General features: G+C 37.8%; 1 protein-coding gene and 2 pseudogenes across 1 annotated transcript; all 3 read right to left on the reverse strand.

Annotated features, from left to right (window-relative positions):
* Positions 1 to 2,221: 2,221 nt before the first annotated feature.
* On the reverse strand, positions 2,222 to 2,911 carry LOC120603134 (vesicle transport through interaction with t-SNAREs homolog 1B-like; annotated as a pseudogene).
* A 6,713-nt stretch (positions 2,912 to 9,624) lies between these two features.
* Positions 9,625 to 24,098, reverse strand: LYVE1 (lymphatic vessel endothelial hyaluronan receptor 1). The gene is made up of 6 exons (XM_039863576.1): positions 23,852 to 24,098; positions 19,908 to 20,079; positions 19,660 to 19,799; positions 11,819 to 12,118; positions 11,104 to 11,182; positions 9,625 to 10,556 (listed from the first exon to the last, which is right to left on the reverse strand). Exons 1-6 carry the CDS (start codon positions 23,934 to 23,936, stop codon positions 10,370 to 10,372), a joined length of 963 nt encoding a protein of 320 aa, XP_039719510.1. The 5' UTR covers positions 23,937 to 24,098; the 3' UTR covers positions 9,625 to 10,369.
* Positions 24,099 to 24,778: 680 nt separating this feature from the next.
* LOC120603287 (uncharacterized) lies at positions 24,779 to 24,897 on the reverse strand (annotated as a pseudogene).
* Between the last annotated feature and the right edge of the window lie 1,772 nt (positions 24,898 to 26,669).

Here is a 26,669-nt window from a genome sequence, read left to right on the forward strand (position 1 = left end):
TTTCTCTCGCTTCCTCTGAAGAGTAATTTGCCATTTTCTAAGCTGCCCCAATGGAGAGTTCCACATGGGAAAGTGCTAAGGGCAAACTTTGGCCAACAGGAAACAAGGAACCAAATTCTGCCAACAACCATAAGAGTGAACTCAGAACTTATTCCTCCCAAGTAGAGCCTTGGGATGGAAATAGTCCTGGCCAGCACTTTGATTGCAACTCTGGGAGAGCTCTGGAACAGAGGACCCACTTCCTGATCCACAATAACACAAAGCAATAAGTGTTGTTACAAGCCATTAAATTTGGGAGTAATTTGTTATACAGCAATAGATAACTAATATCATTTGGAAGAAAAGCAAAGGTAATTGAAACAAGAAACGGGTATAGTACAAATCAAGGTAAAGTACAAATTAAGTTTTGAAATGACAAATGATCCTATGTTGTTATAGCATGAAATATCCTTATAGGAATGACTGGAGATAAGGTTCGAGATGAAGATTTGAGGCCAAATTGTAAAAGTGTTTAGTGTCATTTGTATCAGTCAAGCTTCCCTGGAAAGAAACAAAAACTTCTCCAACTATTTTAAATAAAAAGTTTAACACTGGCAATTATGTATACTTATAAAATCATTAGAAGGACTTAGAACTAAGTCAAATTGCTGGTATGACTAATTGCCTCTTCACACCCAAGAAGCTAGGCTAGATTCTGGAACTTTGTTACAGAAAAGTCCAGTATCTCCATGATAATCTTGCTGCAGCAGTAGCTGAAGTAGCACAGAATTGGTCTCTCTTTCTTTCTGCCTCCTAACTCATGTGGGGGTGCATTAGTTGGTAGAAGCTAATTTGCATTACATAAATCCAGCTATAGAATCTGGGAAAAATAATTTAGTTTTCCATCCTTTACAAGAGTTTAGGAAGGCACACATTTGAAATGGATGCTGAATGCTAATTCACCATATCCACCCAGTATAGTAATGTGTTTGGACTTGCTTTTAAAAAATAATAGGGAGCCCTGAAGGTCCAAAGAAGGACATAGTAAGCTCTGTATCAAAGACAATTCACTTTCACAGGTTAAAAGTATGGATGATAGGTGTGATAGAGAGGTTGCTGAGACTAGAAACAGGGTGAACAATGGTATATATGAAAAGCAGCAAGAGCTTGAACTCAAGTCTGGAAAATAGCAAGGACATGTCAGATGGTGTTTAAGACAATAGAATTCATCTCAGTTCAGTTAGTATCTAATGCCACCATCCAAGTTCTATGTCCCTTAATTCATGTTCTCTGAATGATACTACTCCATGGTCTGTATTTTCTTACTATCATGATAATACTCCAGAAACTGTATTTTCCTACTGTATCGTCAAGTCTAATAATTCTTTATCTGTTATTAAACTTAGATCTCTGATGTTCAAGCTTGGAGTGCTCCTGAAGTGAAAGAAACATAGCACAGCAACCAAAATTAACTTCAAAGTGATTTTTTTTTTCCATTCTTAAAAACCGTGAACGGGATTTAAATACATATACCACAGCAAAATTTGTAAACATTTCCTTTTCAATCCTATCTATTTTCATCACAGCTCACAATCACTCTGGGGTATCCCCTTCCACATATTCTTCAAGTCTCTTGACACCTAGCTCCATGTGGATTCTTTCTCTTCCCGATTCCCCTCTGTCCTTGTCTCCTCATTTCTTCATTATATAGATTGACTTAGACTCTGTCCAGCAAGGTAAATCCTTCCTTTTTAGGAAGGACAATAGGAGGAAAATTAGACTGACAATTAGAAGAGTAAAGGTCACATGTTAATGTTTGTCTTGCCACAATTTTCACTGTCAACTATTAGATAGTTTTCTTCATTTTATTTTTACCTCCAAACTAACCTCTCTCTATTTCCTTCCAAGATATTTGCATGTTAATAGTGTAAAAATCTTTTTCTTTTACCTTCCTTCCTTCCTTCTTCCTTCTTCCTTCCTTCCTTCTTCCTTCCTTCCTTCCCTTCCCTTCCTTCTTCCTTCCTTCCTTGTTTTTTAAAGAAATCATAAACAGCATTTATTACCTTGGTATATCACACTGGTCTTGTTGCTGTTCCTTCACATTTGATTGGTTTTCTGTCTTCCCTCCCTCTTCCCAGTTTGGCTACACAGTGCATCCATGAACCATTAGCTCACAGAAGCAGTATGCTTATTCCACATCTCTAACACCATTCATTCACAGGGAACTGCGGGAAGTTCAATGCTAACAAAAGAATTTGTAATAAACCAGGCCTACCAGGATGGGTAGCTCAAGTAAGATGATGATGGAAAGTAGTAGCTTGTTGGTTGTCACTTCTCTGGACATTGACCAGAGAACCTTCGGACTTTTGCTCAAGTTTTCACCTGTGTTTACCAGTCTATTCTTGATTCATTCCAACTTTTCACGTTGCTTCCCCAGCTCTTCTATGATTTCTGAGCCAATCTGGTCAGTCTCTGTGGCAATCTGATTAGAACGCTCAGTACTCTGGGTAGCCCCGTTCAGGCTGTCAGTGCCTTGCAGAAGTAACGCCTTTTGAGACTGTAGCCGATTCATATGCTCATTCTCTACAGCATATGTGCCATATTTCATGTCTCCTCGACCCCCAGGTGGGGCTGTCAAAGGTATGCTTCTCACTTCCCGGTGGAGTTTGGCAAGGTCACTCCAGTAGGTTCGAAGCTTAGACATCATAGGGTTACGGAAAGATAAGAGTGCATAGTGTAGTTCCTCTTCCATCTCTGCCAGCGTTTCATTTGCTTTCTGTTACTTTTCATCAAAATCTCTGATCAACTTCTTCTCTTTTGTTCCTGCAGTCCCCAGGAGCCGTTCCGGCACCCGTCGTAGGTCTTCATGGAGGCCGCGGAAGATCTCATGTAGTTTCTCAAAATGTTCAGAGGAGGTGGCCGAGGTAGCCATGGCGCAAGCCGGGCTGGAGTAGTGGCCGCCGAAATTCTGGGCCCGGGCCCGCTTCTAGCCCAGCAGTCAGCCGCCTAGCCCCGCAAGCATCACAGCGACCACCACTACCGCCGCCCTGGACGAGGCGCTTCCGGGGCCGCCAATGGTGTAAAAATCTTTATCCTTAGTCTTGCCTTTTCCCATATCTAAAATTTTACCTTCATTCTAGATACTTCTGCCCAGATATTCTCTTTCCATACTACAAACGACATGTGATCAAGCCAAGCTCATTATCTTTTTGCTCAAATATGCATTCCTTTTCTTCATTTCCTAACTTGGCTAGCATGTTATTCATGTACTTGCCCAAGTTGAAAACTTCTTTGAGTTATTTTAATATCTTTGAGTTATTTTAATATCTAATCAATAGCCAGTGTTTCTGGTTTTAGTCTCAGAAATGTCTCTGGAACCCATTTTCTGTCCATTTGCACTGCCATTGACAGTCCAAGCCTTTATCATTTCACACTATTGTCTTATTGTCCCTAATCCCTCTTTTCTCCAGTTCAGTGATTCCCATTCACTGGTCCTGGGACCAGGTGGATCAGATTTTCTGGGAGTATTTTGCTTCCAGATCCCTAGGTCTTACACATGAAAAAACACTCTAATTCTATTGTGCTGGTTGGGGTCCTATGACTTTGAGCTTTTACAGATTCCCATAGATAGTTCTAATGATCAACTAGGTTTGGTTTAACAATATTTTTAGTCCGCATTTTACATCACCATCACCAGAGTCATCTTTCAGAATCCCCCAAATCTTATTGTTTCTGTGATGGTCCTAAAGCTTTTCTCTTAGCCTAAGAATGAACACACTAAAAAGTCTGTCACTTGCATACTTCCCAGATACTCTGTTTCCGTACCATAAACAACACATCATCAAAACAACCTCACTATTTTCTCTCTAATATACTTCCATTTTCTACATTTCTAATTTTCCCTCCACCTCTTCTCTACTTCCATGACACCTTAGTCTGCAGCCACAATTTATAATTGGTTATCTAGGGAACATTGCTCCCTTTTCCAGAGCTCTGTGCCTTTCCAAGACCATACAGCTTAGACTGTTGTGCTTTCTCATGTTGCTCTTTCTCATATTTTCCTGTCAAAAATTTTATATATTCTTTAAGGCCTGCATCAGATACCACCATCTTCCTGAAGCCTTTTCAGATAAAATAAATCTGTAGTTTCTCCTCTGAGTTTCTACAGTCTGTGCCTAAATTATAACATTTAGTATAGTTAGGTTCAAAGTACTGTGTGTTGTAAATCATCTCTCCTGCTGTCTCTTTGTTTGGCAGTGATGATATGTGCATGTAGCGAACAAGGCTGTGGGGAGGAGAAATCGGAAGGAGAGACAATTGGGAGGGTAGAATGAGTTAGATCCCAACTGTAGGAATTGTTTACTTACTCTCAGCATGTTCACATTATCCTGAAAGATTATCTTAATTGTAGGTCAAAGAATTATTTCCTTTAGTTGGTTAGCAAAGGTTAATTTTTTGGTTGTACTTATTAATGAGTAAGTCATCATTGCTTCTCATAGTAAGATGAGAAAAATAAGGTGTAGTTTTTAAAAAAAACTAGACATTTAGTGACTTCTTTTTATTCTGATTTTATATCCTTCTTCTTTGTTATATTTCATAAAATAATAGTGATGTTAGATAGTAGTAAAACGTTCAGATGTCTTTATCTGAAAAAAATTAAAAAGTTGGAAAACCTATTTTGGTCCCTAAATTTGAAAAAGAATAATTGTTCTGTGAAATTTGAAACTCTTGAGACTGCTATTGTTTGGTTTTCTGAAAGAAGGCCTAGAAACAATGACACCTCAGTAGCAATGAGCACACTTAATTTCTACATGTTGGTTTCTAATACCATTCCCCCCCAAAAAAAAGAAAAGAAAAGAAAGAGAATAAAAGAAAAGAAAAAAAAGGACTAGTGCTTTCTGGAGAAATGGCTGACTCTAGGACTGGGCAGAAAATATATGATGAACCTGGAATATACTGTAGTGTCAGAAAGTAAGCGCTCAATAAAAACACAATGATGGGGTAGGTGAAAAGGACACAGGAGCAAACTGAAAGCATTTTCAATGGGCAAAGCTGGAATAATTTAGGCAATAAATCAATTTAAAAAATAGTATTGGATTGTAACCTAAAGTAGAAAATAAATGTTCATGAGTCCATACTGGTATAAATAAATGATTGAATAAATCAATGAGGGAGAATAGATAAATTCTTCTATGTAGGAGAATTCCAAATAACTTATCTAGATATTCTGCTTTCAAGGATATCTACCTAAGTATGGGCTATGCATAATGACTTCTTTCCAAAGAGTACGGTATGGAAAGAGAGAAAAATAGTAACTTTACATTGGAAAAACTTGATGAACACTACCTCATCCAGGTGGTCAAGGTGAATATCAATAGTGATAGGTCATATCTATAGTATGTACCCTTGATATGCTCTGATGAAAATGGTACTTTCTCTCAATGGTCCTCCTTTTTCCCTCCAGTGTAATCATGAGAAAACATCAGAGAGATCCCAATTGAGGGACATTCTGCACAATACCTGATCAGTTCTTCTCAGAACTGACAAGATTATCAAGAACAAAAAAATCACAGCCAAAAGGAGCCTAAGGAGACACGATGAGTAAATTTAATATGGTATCTTGGATGGATTCTGGAACAGAAAAAGTTAAATAAAAAGTAAAGAAATCAGAATAAGGTATGGATTTAAGTTAATAATAATGTATCAATACTGGTTCATTAATTGAGACAAACGTACCATAATACTGGAAGAGGTAAATAATAGGGGGAACTGGGTGTGGGAACTCTGTATTACTTTTTGTGAGTTTAAAACTATCATAAAATAAGTTTATTTTTTAAAAAATTAATGGCCTTCTACATACTAAAAAAAGACATCCTAAATCAAATAAGCACTGTTTAGAACTTTGGCATTTCCTGGGGAATAAACATAGAGGAGAGTGCTCCCAGCTGACTTTAGTATTATTAAAATGCTCTATACGACCTCACATATAGATTTATTATGAGTTAAACAACTAAATTTTATTTACATTTAACTAGAAGAGCGAATTGACCAATAATTGCTTTTCTTCTTGTTTGGGAACTTAAATCTTTCTTTCTTTCTTGGTGTGAGTAACTCTCATTTCTGAGTAAGAATTTATTGCACATTATTATTATTACCCTTAGAAACATGTTCTTCCCTAGAGCAATTAGTTTTGCTTTGGACACTAGCTGAAGGTCTAGAGAAGGGCAATAAAATGTAGGATTCTTTGGTCTGGAAATCAGTATAATTCAATGTTTTTCAAACCAATGGACATTTATAAACTCCCACTATATGCACGTATGCACTGGGCCTCAAGTCATCTGCTTTATTCCAGCTTTCTACCCTTAGAAATCAGCTTGTCTTTAGTGGAACCACCTTGACACATTAATATTTGACAGTTGGCCTGGTCTTTTTAAAAAGTCTGCAATTTTGGAGGGAACTCCTTCTCAGGACAGAATACCTTTGCCCAAAGAAATAGATGTTTGAGCCTAGGAAGCAAGAAGAAGAGGCATTTCTGGGGAGGGAGATCCTTTACACTACTTGAGAATATAATCATATAGCTGTCTATCTGCCTCGTTTAAAGAGTGGCTTTGGTAGGCTGGATTGTAGGTCCAAACTGGGATGTTCTCTTATGTTCATCCAATTTTTCTTTGTTCAGTGGAGAATAAAGAAAATTTGACTAGGAAGAAGGAGAATTCTAGACCAGGCTCTACTTGTAGCCATCTGTGACATTGGTCTTAATTTTTTTACTCTGAAAAAAAGAGTTTAGAGGAGCTTACATTTTCTGACCACCTGAGCTGGACCAGGTACATCTTTGTTAAGGTTGATGTCTGCATCAGTGAGGGGTAGTTCTCAAAGTTCTTCAATGTTTCACTTTTTAAGAAAGATTTAAGAAAGATTCCCTGAAGCTGGGGCAGGAATCTGTGTTTTTTTATTTTTTATTTTTTTTATTTCTCCACTGTTGTTTTTGGCAAGTGACTGATTTCAGGCTCACATGTTGGAATAATTTATATCCCTATATTGTCATTGGAAAGAGAGCATGGCAGTATAGGGAAAGGAGTATGGGTTCTGCAGTCATTCTAACCAGGGATTGAATCCTACCTTTGCCACTTAACTAGATATGTGACCTCAGAAAAGCAATTTAACTCCTCTAAACATTTAATTTTCTTTTAAAAAAAAATGATTGTAATAATTCTTCTCAGGGAAGACATGGCAGTTAAATGGAACAACATGTGAAAATGACTTGTCACTTAGCAGGTACTCAAAAAATGTAAGCTTTCTCTCCCTCCCTCCCTCCCTTCCTTCCTTCCATAATGTTGGGAGTCACGTATTTTATCATTGTGTTTGCAAATGACATTTGGGCTATCTACTGATTATGTGGTTGGGTGGGGTTTTCTCCTTCCCCCTTTCTCTTCCTGGGTAGGACATGTACCTCTCTAAATTAACAGAGGATGCTAGTATCCTAACACAGAGTAAATACCCACAGATGTATCTAGAGTGGGAGATCTGATTATTTTTTCAGCACACACAGGAGGAAGACCACTACTTAGACTTTTCCATTATTTTTTTCTTCTTCATTCCTTGAGAACTAGACAAGGCCAATAAAGCTTAAAGGCTGACAAACTATAATTTCAAACTCATAGACTTCAGGGTCAGGCAGGTTGCAAATGAACAAAATGGGCTGGGTGCAGGGAGACGACAGTGTTACAAGATCCATAGAAAATGGCACGTTTATTTTGGCACGAGGGTGTTATAGAGGACTGTAAATGAGGACTCTGGTTAAGTGGAGTGGGAATAGCCTTTTAAAGAGGACAGCCACTACTCAGTATCAGATAATTATTGCTACGAGGGAATATGGATTCTCTATCTTCAGATACTCCAATTTTTCAAGGGAATCCCAAAATATAAATGTGTGAAATCTCTTGATTTTTAGTTCTTAGCAATTAAACCAAATTTTAAGATAAATACTCTGTGGGCCAACCAAAAAAGACTATGCCAGTCAGTTATGGCCTCTGAGATGAAAGGATCAAGGTGCTGTGGGGTCACTTGTGAGGACAAGATATTAGCAGTCTAAGGAGGGAAGACTAGAGAGGGGGAGACAAAAGCTGGAGAAACAGGTCAAATGAGCTATCCTGAATCTCCTGCTACCTGGGAACTTTGAAACAGATTGGGATGGTCAGGACCTGAATCTCAAGGAAAGGACCGTGTATGTGTGTGTGTGTGTGTGTGTGTGTGTGTGTGTGTGTGTGTGTGACCAACTTAAAATAAGACCATATTAATGTAGAATATTTTAATCAAGAAAAATTTAATCAAGCTACATTCAGAGATTGCAATATGCTGATCAGCTCTGCAACCAGGCCAGGAAGAGACCTTCAGAACAAAGGAAGGTTTCTGCTGGGATTACTAATAACCCTTTCCTCACACCTGTGAAGGGGAAACAGGAACCAAGAGTCATTCCCTATGACTAAAATCATAGGGAACCTATGAATTAAAGGCGGGGAACTGCCAGTGGCCTTTCACTCTACATATTCTTACCTTTTCAGACTACATATTCTTCCCCTTCCTCACTGTATGTCCATATCAAAGGAAATGGGTTAACGAAGTCTTTTAAACAATAACTCACAGGAACTAAATAACGATATATAAAGTGAATTCCCTGAACATTCGCCCCCCTACTCTGTTTTTCCACATCTCTCTTGATCTTTCTCACTCTCTGCCTCTGAGAGGAGACCACACTCTATCTATGGAGTGTTATCCCTTTCCTAATAAACCTTCCTTTTGACGCCAACTTTGGCATGTGTGTTGAATTCTTTTATACTTTCCGCCAAGGGACTCTCTTCTTTTCTCGTCACATGGGGAAATTTGCGCTGTCCTGCATCAATATGAAGCAAGAACAGCCCCACATGGTATGTATATACTACTGGATTTACACTTGTTTGTATTTCAACTACCAAAGTTGGCTCTCTTGGTTTTGCAAACAATGGATTACTTTAATTTTGTATGAAAGGTGTAATATATCTATGTAATCTATGTAAATAAGAGAGCAAAAAAGTTTTCTAAATGCTTTTATTTTTTCAGCACGAATATGTAAATAAGAGAGCAAAAAAGCAAAAAAGTTTTTTCTAAATGCTTTTATTTTTTCAGCACGAATATTTACAAATATTTCTGCATGTGGTAGGCTCTTCTTGCTGGAAAAAAAATAGCTAGCGATACATTTGTTAATGACATTAAAAATGTGCTTTGATGTATAAAGTTAATAATGTATTTTTTATGTATGTTAATAATAAATTAAGGCTATAATGGTTGCCATATTAGAGAAAATAATAGATTAGTCTCAGCAAAAAATAAAAAATATTTTTGGAAGTGGATAAGCTAGGGATATCGAAACTGAAAAATATTAGTTTCAAACAACATTATACTATATCCAATCTATTGACTAATGATATTCAATTACAGAATGTAATACCTAGCATGTTGCCTGACATATAGTACACACTCAGCAAATGTTTGTTAGATTTGATTTTTAACATGATTATTTTCCTCAGTAATAATTTCTGTAACTCAGATTAAAAACAGAAATTTGTAAGAGGTTTTTCGTGGGGTGGTTTTTTTTTTTTTTTTTTGGTTTTTCTGTGTAAAAAAAAGTATATTCTTCTGGAAAAAATAGCAGCAGCAGAGAGAAAAAAGGAAGTGGGGGTGTGTTCTAAAAAATGATTCCACTTCGAATTATTCAGAGATAAATACTTTGACCCTGTCTGTATTTATGGTCCCTGCCGACAATATGCTGTCAATATCCTCGGCCTCATTCTTTATCTCTATTTTGGCTTTACGGAGATCAGGTCTCAAGTCACAGGAATCTCTATGGCCTTCAGTCACCAAACTTTTCCTTCCTTCTTTTGCTGTTGCCTGGCTCAGAAGGACATGCCAGGTGGTATAAATGTTTCCTTTTCAGAGCTGAAGAAGGGATCTGGGTTGTGGAGTCAATAGAGAAAGCTCTGGTCTCAGTGGTTTCTTGGCTCTCAACTCACCTATCCTCAGCTAGCTTAGAGGCCTCTTTATAAATGTGTTCTGATAAGCTGTTTTAGGTCCTTGTGCTTTGCAAAGTTCCTTTCTCCCACTATTATTAGGACAAAACCAGGCTAGAAAGCCTGCGGGAAGCTTTAGAGGTAGGAGGGTAGGATCCAGAAAGGATTGCAGTAAGAAGAGAATTTCCTTTGGTTACACAGTCCAAAGGTGGCCCTGAGCTGATTCCAGTTAGGAAGCAAGGCTGGCCTTTGTTGTTTGGTTCTTTGGCCCTTTTAGTTTTCTCATCTAGGACCAGGATATATATCAGGAAATAAATCAGCCTTGGGTGTGTTGTTTTGTTTCCCATCTAAACTTCAGCTTCCATGCATCGCACTGTCGTTTTGGGTGGACTCATGGGCTCTTCTGGCTTTTTATCAGTTTTCCTTGGTTCCTCATTAGGGTTGCCATCATTGGCCTTCTCCTCCTTTACTACTTTGGTTTCAATCATTTCCTTTTGCTGATTCTCATTTGTAAAAGGGAAGGTCTTCACATACCTGTAGGCATAAACATAGAATTAAAGTGAGAGACCTCCATGTAACGCATATGACAGTAGATAATACTTTGTCTGTGATGGCCATATTGGCACAGCGACTGGATATCTTTATCTCAGAGAGTTGCTAACACATGCACATTCAGATGCATTAACACATCTGCACCCTAACGGATTCGTTACATGAGATAGTTAGCTCACAGGCCACACTTTGGGCTGACCTCACAATCCTCCCACCAAAACCAAAGAATTAAAAATCAAATAAAGCGTATACATTTTCCTCTAGATGTCGATCTTTTTTTTTTTTTAATTTCTTGATTTTCAAAGGGACAGCCAATAACCTATATCTAAAGGCCGGGTGACATGCATGTGCTGAAATAGTAGGGAAGACTGGGTGGTAGGGAGGAGAGGTGAGATGAGGGAGAAAATTTACAGTATAAGGTAACCGCTGTCACCACTTTGACCAGGAAAATGCTAATAACAACCCTGGAAAAACACAAGATAGGGGCGTCACAGAGATGACAAGATTAACAATGCGCCAACAACCCCACCTTTTGATGTAGCAAACTGCGAGACCAGCCGCAGCAGCAAAGAAGAGGAGTGCAAGCACGAGCAGAGCCGTGGGAACACCTGGAGGAACAGAGACATGGCCTGTGGGTCCTTCACGTGTACGGCGCTGTGCACTGTTCTTCTAGCAATTCATCTTTACACATGATAGAAACAAAAGACAGTGAAGGAGAAAAGCCCTCTCCCTGACCACACAGGGAGGGGCCCTTTAGGATGTTAGGCCCACGTCTGCTCCTTTGCTCTTGCCTGTAGAGTCCTTGGCCTTGCCTTTCATACTCTCTCTATTCTATACGTTGCAATAGGACAGAGAGAGTCCATTTTCTCAAGTTTGGAGTTAATTAAGTGTAAGATCCTTAACTTTTAACTAAGAAAATAAACTTTCTAGTCATAGGTATCTAAGGTATATATTTTAAAAAGAACTTTTACATATTAATAGATAGTAATTTATTTTTAAAAGTCTTTGAGCTTTAAAAGTGAAACTATCTTGTACTCATGATTTTTAGTTTAGTCATTAAAGTTTTTAAGAGCCCTCAGGTTCTATGACTTTATGAAAGTTGAGTTTGCATTAAGCTTTTATCTGTATTTGGCGGGTCTTGAATGCCCATTCTGGAGACAGCCTAGTTTCTATGTATTGTCTGTTATATATAAACACACACACACACACACACACACACACAATGCAGATACAGAAGGCTTTACCTCCAAACCCAACATATTCATTCTTGAATGCTGTTTTATATTTAATATGTGGTTCAGTTTCTGTAGGTGTGGTGGTAATTTCCGTAAAAGTTTCTGTTTTGCAAATTAATTTTCTTTTTCGTGGAGTAGAAGTGGAAGCCAGAGCAGGAGTAGGTGTAAGAGAGTAAGTTATGTCAGGAGATGGTGCTGAGTGTATACTGTTGCTGACAACCATTTCTGTTGTGTATGTTGCAGTTTCACTGTTGAATATAGGATCTTCGATGGTGATACTTTCTGGAAAGCATGAGTTAATCCAAGTATCTGTTGGGGAGGGAAAAATGAAATAAGAAGTAAGTATTGCAACAGCCTCCTAACTGGTCTTCCTGCCCCTAGTCTTACTCCCCTCCAATCCCCTTATACTGCAGCTGGAATTGTCTTACAAAAATATAAATCTAATCATATAACTTCCTTCCTTAGGATCCTTCAGCGACTGCCTCTACTGTATGGTCTATAAAGCCCTCTGTGTCTGGGCCCCTGCTGACGCGGCCAGCCTCATTTGATCAGTCTTTCTCTCATTCCTCCTGCCATATAGAAATTCCTTCAATTTTCTATTTTTTTTTTAATTAAAAAATTTTTAAATAGTTTTTTTTTTATTTTTTGACTACAATTGGCATATAATATTATGTTAGTTTCAGGTGTACAACATGGTGGGTTAGATATTTATATAACTTACGAAGTGATCACCCTGATAAATTTACTACCCATCTGACATGATACATAGTGATTACAATATTATTGACTTATGCTATGTAATATTCTTTATGCTATACTTTACATCCCCAGGACTATTTTGTAACTATCAATTTGTACTTCTTAATCCCATCCCCTTTTTTGCCCAATCCATAACCCCTTCCCATATGGCAACCCTCAAAATGATTATTATCTTTCTCTGTCTGACTTACTCCACTCAGAACAAGATCCTCTAGGACCATACACGTTGTTGCAGATGGCAAGATCTCATTCTTTTTTGTGGCTGATTGTAATATTCCATTGTATGTATGTACCACTTCTTTATCCATTCATCTGTTAATGGACACCCAGGGTGCCTTCATATCTTGGCTGTTGTAAATAATGCTGCAATGAACATATGGATTCACATGTCCCTTCAAAACAGTGTTTTGAGTTAGTTCAGATAAATACCCAGACATGGGATTACCGGGTCCTTCTTTACCTCTTGTTGTAGCCTTTGTTTTAAAGTCTATTTTGTCTGGTATAATTGTTACTACTAGCTTTTTTCTTTTCTTAATTTTCATTTTCATGAAATATCTTTTTCCATCTCTTTCAGTCTGCATGTGTCTTTCAATCTGAAGTGAGTAGGCAGCACATGTGAGGGTTTTGGGTTTTTTTATCCATTTAGCCATCCTATCTTTTGATTGAAGCATTTAATTCATTTACACTTAAAATAATTGTTGATAGATATGTAGTTATAGCCTTTTATTATTTATATTTTTAATCTTTTTCTTCTTCTCCTTCTCCTTCTTCTTCTCCTCCTCCTTTTTTCTTCTTTTTCAAGAGTCCCTCTAACATTTCTTGTAATACTGGTTTGGCGTTGATGAACTCCTGTAGCTTTTTATTCTCTGGGAAGATCTTTGTCCTTCGATTCTAAATGATAGCTTTGCTGGGTGGAGTAATCTTGGTTGTAGGTCCTTGCTTTTCATCACTCTGAATATTTCATTCCTTGCTCTCTTCGTCTTCTGGTACCCCTGTGATGTGAATGTTGGTACGCTTGGTGTTGTTCCAAAGGCCCTTGAACTATCTTCATTTTTTCAGATTCTTTTTTCTTGTTGCTGTTCTGATTGGGTGTTTCCTGCTACCCTATCTTCTAAATCACTGATTCAGTCTTCTACTTCATCTAATCTCTGGTTGATTTCCTCTAATGTAGTCTTCATTTCAGTTATTGTATTCTTCATTTCTCACTGGTTCTTTTTTTATGTTTTCTATCTCTATTTTTATGGGGTTTTTTTTTAATCTCTTTGTTAAAGTTCTCACTGAGTTCATCTACTCTTCTCCTAAGTTCATTGTGTATCCATATAAACCAGTGTCTTGAACTTTGCATCCAGTAGATTGCTCGTCTCCATTTTGTTTAATTCTGTTTCTGGAGTTTTGTTCTGTTCTTTAATTACTGGGTTCTTCTTTGTCTTTTTGTTTCTTTATCTCTCTATTTTGGCTACCTCCCTGTGTTTGTTTCTATGTATTAGGTAGGGCTGCTATGTCTCCTGGTCTTAGTAGAGTAGCCTTACATAGTAGGCGTCCTGTGGGGTTCAATGGCACAGTCTTCCCTGGTCACCTAAGCCAGGTGCTCCAGGTGTGTTCCCAGTAAGGGTTGTGTGTGCCTTCCTGTTGTAGTTGAGCCTTGGTTGCTGTTTGCACATCAGTGGGACGGGTTGACCCTCAGGTTGATTTGTTGTGCATTCAGTCATAATTTTATTCTATTTATATCACTTTGAAAAGATCTCTATTCAAAATACATCATCCTTGACTTTCTCTACCCTGAACTTTTAGCAACATTTCTTGTTTTTTGAACATATGCGGGGTTTTTCCCTAATAAAATGAACATTTTTTAATATCGGGGAAAAAATACTGAGCATGGGATACTATGTTGGGAACTGAAAATATAGAGACAAATAAGGGATGGTTCCTGTTTTGGGGAGGACAGAAATATTTTAATAAGGATGGGGGAGATCACTGGGGATTTATAGAGGATATGGCATTTGGACAGGGTATGAGGATTAATGTGTTCATTTGACAAATGTTTATTGAGCTCCAACTCTGTGGAGGCACTGTTCTAGGTGCTAGGGACTTGGTGCAAATAAGAAAAGTCCCTGCTCATAAGGGGCTTATATGCTATTGAAAGGATAGAGATAATAATAATTTTAAAAAGCCAGAAATGTCAGAGTATGGAAACTGTTGAGAAGAAAATTGAATAGGATAAAGATTAAACTGGAAGGAGTAGGGGATGGGGACAGATACTTTGGATAGGGTGATAAGAGAAATTCTCTTTGGGGAGGTGATACCTAAGCTAAGACCTGCATGATGAAAAGTAGCCAGTCGTTAGAGATCTATGGCAAAAGCATTGCAAATAAAGAGAACAGGAAGTCCAAGAGCCTGAAGTTGAATGAATTCAGCATGTTTGATGGGGGAACAAAAGCCAGTATGACTGGAACGGAGGAGCAACTCATCTAGTATGGAAGAAAGAATAGGATATTCCAGTTAATAGGAATAACATGATCCCAAAATGCAGAAGTTATAGTAGAAAAATGAGAAGGAGCATAGAGAATAGGATGTGTGTATGATTGGGAGCATGAAAGACTGCAAGCAGGAGATGAGACTGGGAAGATAGTTTGTAGCCAGAATATCGAGATTCAAAATAGCCATGTTAAAACAATTGGAATTTAGTCTGTAGGAGAAGGAATTTTTGACTGGGCTTCACAACCATCCCTACTAATATACCAAAGTTCTCATATATACCAAAGATCTCATATATACCCACTTAAATGCAAAAAGCTTCATTGTTTACATCATATTCTCAAATAGGAAGTTACCTAAGGTTGTGGGACAGAGGAGTAACATAATAATTAATGGAGGTATGTGGAGGATGAAATGCAGAGAGGAGAGGATACAATCTAGTAGTAAAGAAGATTATTGTAATTGCATAGAAATAGGGGAATCTAGAAGTGTCTGGAATCTTAGAGTTTAGATCTTAGAGATCTTCTAGGGAAAAGTGATTCTCAACCCTGGCTGTGGTTTAGACTCATCTGGCGATCTTTAAAAAAATACTGATACTCAGGACCCACTCCAAGCCTATTTTATTGATGTGTGGTCAATCACCATGGAGGGTGCTACATGAATGTAACTTGGTTTAAGATTTAAATCCTGGATTTTCCCCTTATTGATTGTGACCACAGCACAGTACATCTAAGCATCAGTTACTTCTGGAAAGTAGAAATGATACACTTGTGTCTTTTTGCTGAGGATTAATAAGATAGGAAATGTGTAGGGCCTAGCATAGTGTATGGGCAGAGTAGATAAGATCTACAAGAATTAGTTTTCTTTGCCTCTCTGTCCATTAAGTGTAGCCAAAAAAGCCATAGTGTGAGGAGCCACAGCAGTCTGATCTCATGACCCCTTACTGGTCAAGGGCACAATGCATCTCATTTGGAAGTGTTAGGACCTGGCTCTCCTTGCCCACCAATTTATAGAGATAATTTCTCTAGAATGTGCCAAGTGCTCTGATAGATATTAAACACAGAATGGGGCTGGAATCCAAGAGGAAAAGTAGGAATAAAGAGTAAAGGAAGGCTTTCTGGAGAAGATGGCACTTGAGATTTGAATAAAGAGTAGGAGTTAGCCAGGTGATGAAGAGTATGGGCACTGTGGCAGAGGGAACAGCATGGAGCAGATGGTTTATGTAGAGCTTTAAAAGAACTTTGGTCTGATCTCTAAAACTCACAAAGATAACAATAAGAAAGAACTTAGGATAAGGCTGAGGGTCAGGGTTAAAGTTACTATGATCTGTAGACCTCACTAGATGATAATAAAAAAGGAAGTTACAAAAACAAACGTGATAAATTTATGATTCACATTAGGATGAGGATTAGGGTAACTCCGACCCTCACGAAGATGACAAACAGAAGCAGGTGAACCTAATTTATTTCAAAATAACAATATAACCATGCAAATAGTGAATTTTTTCAAGTCATTTTGGTACACAATTCTCTGATAGTGTACATTTAGAAGAATATCTTCTAAGGTAAAAAAAAAATGCAAAGAAATCTTAAATTCCACTTAGTAGGTTTATTAATCCTAATAATGTTGGTTTTGTAATTTTGAAACTATTATAGAATAAGAAAATATATTAATATTATTTATTGGGAACTCAAATGTTTCATATAAGAGAAGAGAGATAGAAATAAAAAGAAGTAAACTAGGAGAAAACTTGAATTGTTAAATTTGAATGAGAAATATAAATAGAAACCCATAACTTAAAAATATATATGTACGTATGCATACTTGTATATATATATGTGTGTGTTGGGGGAAATCATCAAGAGGACACGACCACCGGTTGACCTTTGAGCTGGACCTGGGCAGTTGGAGAACCCTTACCCCTTCACTGCATTCTACATTCCTTCCCATTGCTAGAAGGTGCCCGAGGATGTAGCCTTGAGATAGTAAGTATTGTTGAGACCATCTAGATGGTATACGTGACTGACCCCAGTTAGGGCCTCTATATAAACTTTTAAGATTCTGGCAGGAAATGTAGAAATCAACTGATCTTGAGGCTGCCTAATACAAGCCTCATAAGTAAGTTCCCTTGTTTATTAAACCTGCCACCTACTGATCTGGAGTGGTCTGCCTCTTTCTTTAGTCTTTCCCTGTCCTCTGCATACAGGGGCCAGTTTCAGATTATACCTGGGAAGCTCGTCAGGTTGCAAACCAACAGTATGAGTACATAGATATCCTTTTTAGTATACAGGTAGGAAATATATGTATTCATATATATTATATATAAACTACATATTTATATTTATATTAAGATATATATATATATATATATTTTCTAGCTTTCCACTAAAACAAAGTGAGAAGCAATGAAAATTCCATTAGTAATGAGAACAACTTTCATCCAGATTTTAGTCTCTCATTAAAAAGAACCATTAAAAAGAATCAGGGATCCTTGGAGAAATAAATGGCTGATAACATGTCTGGGATAGAGCAGGTACAAAGTGAGCCTGGGACATATTATTATGCCAGAGAGTAAAGAATTGCTCAAATCCTGATGGGATTAAGGACAAAAGTCAAGTAGAAGGGGCTTCCACTTGCCAAATTTGGGACAATTGAGCATCAAAAAATAAAAATTCTAAATTGATTATAACATATTAAACACTCAGAATAAGTAAAATGCCATGTGTCCATGACAGAATAAGGGGGGAGGGAGGAGGAGGAGGGTGTGTGTGTGTGTGTGTGTGTGTGTGTGTGTGTGTGTGTGAGAGAGAGAGAGAGGAGAGAGAAAAGAGAGGAGAGAGAGATTGGTTGGTTCTTCTTTATCAAAGATGCCAGCTAATAAATGTGAAGGAAGAATAGCTTTAGAAATATTTTTGCAGCGCCACGGCCCCCCCCCGTATAATAATTGATTCCAGCAAGGATCATCCATGGCTGCTTAAACTATTAGGTAAAAGATAGTTGCAGGTCAGAATACTTGCATGGTGCCAAGATATCACACTATAGATGACCTACTCATTGCAAAGGGGAAAACATATCTCTCTGAGTTAATTAGAGAAGTCTGCAGTCACTATCTTACTCAAATGATCAAAATTAGCATATTTATAGTGGGACATACTGACATTAAGTTCCTTTTGTTGGGATGTGATCCAAAGTACATGATATGATCTATGAATTATTTTTCCCCAAAATATCAAACACACATATAATTAAGCCTCTAGACCTAACATTAAGTATACAGGCTAGAAATACAAGTTAAATGAAACTGGGGAAACTCACAAATCCAAGCCGTTTTCCCCTGCCTCCATTTTGTTGTGTCTAGAGGGCTGGTTATCATATCATCACATTGACAGCTGGCAGGAAGGCCAGGCAATTGAAAGGCCAGGCCATTTGCCAGGCATGGGCTGGCTGACTATGTGATAAGCAGGCATGTGTATCACCAATTCCCCAGCCAACGATGATAGTCTGAAGTGGCAGAGGAATGGATGATGGTGAAAACAATGTTGGAAGAAGCTTTATGTTCCAGTCTTGACTCTAACTCCTGACTATAAGACTTTCAGCAAACAAAATCTCCATTCTGAGCTATAGTAATTATATTCGTGAAGTGAGGGAAGTGGACAACGCGTCTTTCAGGGCCTTTCCTATGCCAAAAACTCTGTGATTCAGAGAACCGCTTTGACACTGTGTTGCCTTTAGGAAGCATAATGCCGTTGATGCACATTCAGCTCTTGGATCTTAGAGAATGATTTTGGAATCTATCCTTGTGTATGATCGCTTAGCTATCTGACCCTGAGAAGGTAAGATTTTTAAATATGTGTGAAGAGTAATAAATCAGACAGAAGTTCTTATAAACAAGTATTTAGTAAAAAACAAAAAACAAAAATCTCCACAAAAAAACCTTTCTGAGAAGGTAAAGCTCCTGGCTAAGATGGCCAAGGTCTCCAAGCAAGGTTAAAAAGATGACTGTGTGATCATGAGCAAATTAGTTCTACCTTCTAGCTTCAATTCCTTCCTTCATAAACTGGAGATTGGGTCTTGTTCTAAAAAAATGTCAATGTGGCATTTTAATTTCCTCTCCTGTAAAAGAATATAGGATAGTGGAAAGAGCATGGTTTTAGAGTTAGACTTATGTTTGAATCTTTAGAGTAACGAGATCTTAGACAACTGTACTTATGTTCTCTGAGCTAAGTTGGTTTTTTTTTCTGCAAAATGGGAATGATAAAACATACCTCACAGGGAGATTGTCAAGGTTCAATGAGATAACTTAGTACATTGCTTTGTACATAGTGGATGTTTCCTTTCTTTCTTCCTGTTTATCTTATAGGATGGAGCAGGGAGGTAATGGAGCTTCCTGGGATGCCTTCTCCCTGTGTTGCCATTCAACCATATTTCCATAACTTTTTCCTCTGAGGGGCATACTGCCACCTTAGCCTGGTCACAGAGTCAGTCTTAGGAGGATTAAATAACCCCCACTATGATTGTTTCTGCTGCTGCTCAGGGTCACTCTTCCCAGACATCTCATATTGCTAGAGAAACCCAGAGAAAACATACCAAATGGAGAGACCGAAGATCTGACTTACCAGATGAGTTGTGACAATATGCCCTGTACTTTAGGTTGAGTCCACTTCTCCATATCAGGACGCCTATCCCGTTCTTTCCACACTTGGGGTTTGGAATAATCCTAGGGATGACTAAGAACTTATCTGCAACCCATCCATAGCTGTAACAGAATACACATTAGTTGAATGGATACATTTATCTCTATGGCTGACAAGGACACAGAAAGAAAAGAGCTCCAGCCATGTTTATGAATGCAGCGGTTTCTCACCTGCACGTCTCAAAGCCAGACCTCCATGCAGCTTCAACCTGGTCTTTGCTGGCCAAAGTTAGTCCCATCAACCTACAGGCCTCTGTGGCTTCTATGAAATTCAGCTGCTCTGCTGTCTTTTTGCTCACAAGGGTGACCCCCATAATTCTGCATTGCACTGAGGTGGAAAGCTCTGCAAAGGAATCACATGGAGAGATCCTCACTCTGCTGCTGTCCTTGTTCGTAGCCCTTAGGCTCCTCTTCCTAGAAGAGCATTGTTGTCTTGATGCCCCAGTGAGGTCATTGTGGCTGGGATATAAGTTTAGAAGTAATTCCTACAAGGATATCCTGCTGGATTAGGTGGGTGCTTAGCTTGACCAAAGCTGTACCTCTCATTAGATCTGAGTCCACTGTATCAAACTGCATTAAGGTGCCTTGTTCACTACGTGGAGGCTTCAGCTACCAGTTCATGTGATGGGGTCTCGTTGATGCTGCAAACTTTTTTGGAGTCTACAAAATGAATGGTCTGAGACTTTGAGAAAGATAGAATTCAGGGCTCTGGTTAATAGAATAGTTAGCAGTACTCCAAACCAATGTGGGTTGGGGACACCACTGTTTCTCAGATGGGCTGAAAAATGTTGCACTTGGTATAATATGAGCTTTCTCAGTCCTAGGTCTTCTCTGACCATTAGGGGTCAGGCTTACTCAGAAGTTCCTGGAGGAGCTGGGCAGTAAACCTTGCATAGCAGATAAACTAAATAAAAGAAGTAAAGTTTTAGACTCAGACCTGGATTTGAATCTAGCCTACCTATATCACTTGCAAGCTCTGTGAACTTAGGCTACTTACTTCATGTTTTTGAGCCTTAGTTCCCTTATTTATAAAATTGAGAGAGTAACAATATCTATTGTATAGGGTAGTGAGAGTTAAATGAGTTAATTCAAATAAAAATGCTTAGCATAGTGCCTGCTACACAGTAGGTGCTCAATAAATCATAAATAACATATTACCACTGTGTTATCTTCAAAGCATTTTGGTTTTAGTCTTTTAACAATTAGTCTCCCTAGGGAAGCTGAGGCAGTTGAACAGTTAAGATGTGAATAATATTTTACTTAAAATGAATCTGAGAGTTCTTTCGATCCCTTCCCTCTGAGTTCTGAAATTGTGAGTTGCATTGCATTCAGATACATTATTCCTATTGAGCTTCATCCACGAAAGTCCATAAAAGGGTATTTCAATCTCCCAAGTAATTGCTTGTACACAAATCTGTGCATTGGATACCCAGTCAAATGCTTCAACCACTTTCTAGCTTGGTATTTAAAGGAAGTGTCTTCTTAAAAATGGAAGGAGCATTTCTTACGTCTTCCATGTAACCTTGCTGTGCTCTGGAGCACGAGGCTGTGGGAAGGGATATGCATATGATGTACAATATTTGTGGATGGCCTTGTTTGCTTCCAGACCCTGTTCTCACCAAAAAAGAGATCAGAGAGCCAATACCCCAATAAGAGTGTTTCTGACAAAAAAATCTCTTATGACTGTGTGCGCTAATACCCACACCAACACTGATACTAAAACCAGTATTTATTCCCACTTCTATAATCTACTGTGCTATTCTGTGTGAAACACCATTTCTTTTAATAGAAAATTGAGGCTCAGAGAGATTAAGTAACTTTCCCAAGCCCACGGATATAGTGCAACTAGATGGCAGATTGAGAACACAAACCCAGTTACAACTGACTCTAAAACCCCAGTTCTCAAGTAAGACACTGTTCTTCTTCCCACTGTGCTATGGGGAAAAGATGAACACACGCACACACACAAACATGCACACACATGCGCATACACACATGCACACACACGTACACACAAAACTAGAGCTGAACTCTTGGACTACACCATTTGTCCTGCAATTTGGCTCATTTAGCCCATGAGCTTGCTATTGCTCAAACTTCTTATGGTTATTTCTTTTGGAATACTTAAAGATTTATTAATTGCACTATAAATTAGTCTTTATACTCTTTCATCATACCTCCTTTTTACTCTGAATATTATTATTATGAGTAATGGTAGACCTATTTTGGGCAATAGATCTAGCTTTGACTATTTCTTCTATTGTTAATTGGCTATGGGATCTTCGGCAAGTTAGTGTTCTCATCTGTAAAATGGAGATGGTTATATCTTCTTCACAGAATTTTTGTCAAAATTAAATGAGATAATTTGTACCTAGCCGAGGCTAGGTCTAAAGTAGATAGTCAACAAATATTCATCAATTTTAAGCTTTCCTATTTCATTTAAGGACAAAAATAGGCAGCTGGTATCTCAGGGGTACCCCAGTAATCTCTTTCTTAAGATATCTCAGGAAACAATAGGCAAGGTAGAAATAGTATATGCTTAGGAGTCAGACTTGACCTTAAACCCATTATTATTTACTGCCTGTTAACATTACGCAAGTCATTGGCCTCACTGAGCCTGTTTCTTCATGAATAAAATGTCTTCTTAAGGAGTTCCTACATAATTCTTTTAATTTCAATTTTACCATACTATCAGAATGCATGTGTTTTTAATATGCAGTAAATAGCAAATTAACAGAAAAAATTTGTGAAAATATCGGTTTGACATTTAGCCACCAGCTCTCTACCATACTATTCTCAAGCATAGGAACATACAATTTTCCTTTTAAATTTTAAAGTGCTTAGATTTTCATTTTCCTAGAGCTGTAATGAGTGGTTTGTGGTTATAATTTTTTTGCCTACAATGCAGAATAGAGTCACTTTTTAGGTATCTCAAAAGCCCGGAAATCATTTTAAGTCATTTCTTTTTAATATATTTTACATAAAAAATATATATGTAAATATACATTTTATATATTTAACTCTGTATCTCTACATAATAGGCTCTTGAAAATATTCACTCCTATCCTCATCTACTCACCTTCTTCAGCCACCTTTTCCTCAGTCGTGGTTCTGAATAACTTTTGGTTATTCCCCAAAATTTAATTTCCTTAGGAAAATTTTGCCATTATTGAGAATGGTCTGAAGAACGCAATACAGTCATTGTCAAAGAACAATTTCCAAAATAGCCTGAGTAATGGCCATACTTTGGGGAAAAGTGAATAGTCTCCCAGGGGGTTTTCAAAGAGGACCAAATTTATTCTAGTAATTGAAAAAAATCAATCATATAACTTTAACCTCTCTTATAAAATTAATACAGCAATATATGAATCAACTGTAGATGTCTTTTCCTGACATATTTTATATCTCAGAGCATCTTCCAATATAGGAATACACAATTTTCCTTTTAAAGTACTCAGAGTTTCATTTGCCCAGAACTGTAATGAGTGATTCGTTCTTACAATTTTTTGTCTACAATGCAGAATGAGGTTACCATTTAGGCATCGCAGAAGCCCAGAAATCATTTCAAGTTATTCTTTTGGTAGAGAGCTGATGGTTAATTTTTAAACCTATATTTTCTCAAAAAATTTTTCAGTTAATTTGCTATTTACTGCATATTAAAAACATATGCATTCCATGATAGTATAATAAAATTAAAATAATTATATTGGCACTTCCAAAAATATAAAACAGGCTAATATTCTGTGAAAGTTAGCCATTTTCCCCAGGCTTAGTGATTGCTTAGAAAGTTTCACAATCATGATTTTCTTCTTTAATAAAACACTTTTAAAAACAAATGATCTCTTCTCAATGTTTTGTTTTAAAATATTTTCATTAAAAGTAGTCCATAATCAAAAATAAAAGTCAAGGTAACATAAAGGTAAATGTGAATCATTTTGATGAAATTGACAATATTGTGAAAATATTTCTGGCAGACCAATACTACCAATTAGGTCTTCTGTTGACATTGAGGGTCACCCCTGCTCCCAGCAATCCACAGTCAAGAACTTAGTAGGCTTAGGACAGGTTGTAAGAGCTTGCCTTGCCTCAGGTTGGCATTCTGCTAAGAAACCTACCTTCGACCTGGAGAGAGCCTTGGACCAGAAGCCTTGTGGTCCAGATGGAGACAAAAAGCAACACCAGGCTGAAGCACTTGGCCATTGTACCAATCTCTTCAGAGCCAGAAAAAACCTCAGACAGTCACTGGCAGTGATAGAAGCATACAATCACCAGTCTGGATGGAGAGTTCTGGAAATACGTTGGGGCTCCCACTGTTTCACTTCATAACTGAGACATCCGGATTTCCCTGCTTTCAAGCTTCTGACTTGTGAAGGTCACTGGGGGAAATGAGTGACGTCTCTTGAATGGCCAGGCTGTACTTTGTGGATGGCTTTCTGGAAAATTTAGCTAATGCTGACTCAGAAAACAAAGAAATGAGGAAGGCAGATAGCACAGTGTGAACTGTTGAAGGTTTCCCCAATTCCCATATTCCCTGCCACTGCCCACCGTCCCCACCAGCTCAGTTCTCCATGTTCATTATTATTGCCTATGGAGCCCATTCATTTATATACTCCTAAAATTGTCTCTGTCTCTAAAGGAGACTGAGCATGGATTGTGATTTTCCTCTCATCATCAATGAGTTTTTTATTCCAGCTGCATATCCTTGTGATCTGTGGGGCAATTATGCTAAGGCTCATGAAAGCAAATACCCATTTAAACACAAGGACAGAATCTCATGCCTCCCTTTGGGACTTCTTTTATACATTTAAATTTTTTTATGCCACTACAGGTGATTCCTTCTTCAAAGAAACCAGACACACAAAAATCATACTTAAGAAACACAACTAGGGTGGCAATTTATACAATTAATCATTTTACATTTTGCAAAAGGGTTTTTGACCTTTTTTTTTTTTCCTAGGCGAGGCAACCCTTGGTTGACCTCACAGATTGCAAGGAACTTGCCAGTTTACAATCCTTTATTTGTTTATTTATTTTATTTTTTACGCCTACAGCACCTGGTCTTCCTAGGTGGTCTCCCATCCAAGTACTAACCAGGCCCGACCCTGCTTAGCTTCTGAGATCAGACAGGATCAGGCTTGTTCAGGGTGGCATGGCCATAAATGGGTTGTTGACTTTTTAATAGGAATTACCACAGGGGTCCTTTATATAAAAATTCTTTCCTTAATAACTTCTCTTATAGACCAACTAACTTTTTTGGTAGACTAAAATTCAATTTAGACTTCCCCTTTCTCATTTGACAAATGTGAGATTTGACAAATCTGTACTGTGTATGAGCAGACTACACTCTGTTTTTCCCGATGATTTTCACTGATTTGTCCTCCATAGTAATTATGGAATTCTGGTGTGAGGGTAATGCCTTGAGCAAAGGTTTGTGAGTTTTCTCCAAAATGAGTGTCATTTATAGGAATAGTATATGGATAACTAGTTTTTTTCTATACAAATAGTATCCATCATAAGTTAGATATCTGCATAGAAAATACCAATAATGAAAGGAGAACCTACTCTGCACAAACACAGGGAAGTTCTAAGAGACCAGGGGATAGCCTTTAAATATCTCCGATATATAAATATCTTAACATCTTGAGACCTCATTACTTAGGTGAGCACAAGCTGCAGGCTATGGATGCCTTAGAAACATGTGACAATCATTGTGGAATCAGGTGGATGGGAAGGCAGGAATCATGTCCTCCTTATCCTTAAAGCCTAGCATCATGCCTGAAAAAGGGCCAGCCTTCAAGCATTGCTCAAGTATTATAAAAAGAAAAAAGGAAGGGAAAAATGAATTACAGAAAATAAATCTTTGGATGGGAGAAATAGCTTATGAGAAATGAGAATACTGACCTAAATTTTGAAACATATCCCTGGAAGGGGAATTATGAGATGAAGGGAGTCCGTGCGACTGTAGTGATACTTAGTAATGAGTTTCTGGAAGAGGAAACAATCTTATTGTTTTGGATATCCCTAATGAGAAGTTAAGCCACCATTGAACTGTGGTTGGAAGTGTTTGATGGGAACTTGTTGCCTCTCTCGTTAAGCATGAACATGCTTAGTCTTAGCTTCCAGGCCTCTCACCTGAGATAAGTTCCTGAAAAATTCATTTCCAAGAGCTGAAACCTAAAGTGGAGAGCTATAAAGAAAATATTGACAAATAATCTCTCATCACCATTTTGAGAAACAGTGTTTAGGATTTGGAAAAAGAACTAGCAGCAGCACTGTCCTCTTCTGAAATAACAGCTCATACTGTAATCAAGAGGAACCAATAATTTAAAAAGTTGTAGAATTAGAAGGAAAATTGGAAAAGTTCAATGAAAATGATGAGAACAAATTTCAAAAGAGAGCAGAAAACACACTATATCCAGGCTGGTTTTCCTGGACGTGGAACATGTGAGTGAAAGTGATATTTGATCTGAGGTATGAAAATAAAATGTTAAATAGAGTAGAAATATTGCAATGTGGCATGAAAGAAGGTAATATGAAACAACCCGGAGTTCTGGAGTGAGGGTAATATCTAAATTTTCATTTAAGTTCTAACACTAATTATCTGTGTGACCTTGAGCAAGTTACTTCTTTGGGCCTCAGTTTTATCATCTGTCAAATAAGGGAGTTGAATTATAATTTAAAAGTTGTATAGCTAATTCTACAGTACTGATATTACAGGGATTAGTTGTTTTTCAACATATAGAAATAGGCAAATGTATTAGTCAGGGTACTCTGTAATAACAAACAACCCCAGATTTCAATACCTTAGCAAAATAAAAGTTTATTTCTCTCATGTTACAATCCAGTGGCTAACAATGGTGGTGGTGATGGTGGTAGTGGTGGTAGTGTTGGTGCATGTGCATGTGGGAGGGATTTTGCCACACACAGTTATTC

This window comes from Pteropus medius, unplaced genomic scaffold, assembly GCF_902729225.1.
Source record: "Pteropus medius unplaced genomic scaffold, Ma_sr-lr_union100, whole genome shotgun sequence".
Lineage (NCBI taxonomy): Eukaryota > Metazoa > Chordata > Mammalia > Chiroptera > Pteropodidae > Pteropus > Pteropus medius.

Coding starts and splice junctions, on each gene's coding strand:
- LYVE1 (XM_039863576.1), bottom strand. CDS start 23,936: ATGGCCAAGTGCTTCAGCCTGGTGTTGCTTTTTGTCTCCATCTGGACC. Junction 20,080..23,851: donor AGGCTCTCTCCAGGTCGAAG/GTAGGTTTCTTA, acceptor ATTCCTTTGCAG/AGCTTTCCACCTCAGTGCAA. Junction 11,183..11,818: donor TGAATATGTTGGGTTTGGAG/GTAAAGCCTTCT, acceptor CTGTTCCTCCAG/GTGTTCCCACGGCTCTGCTC.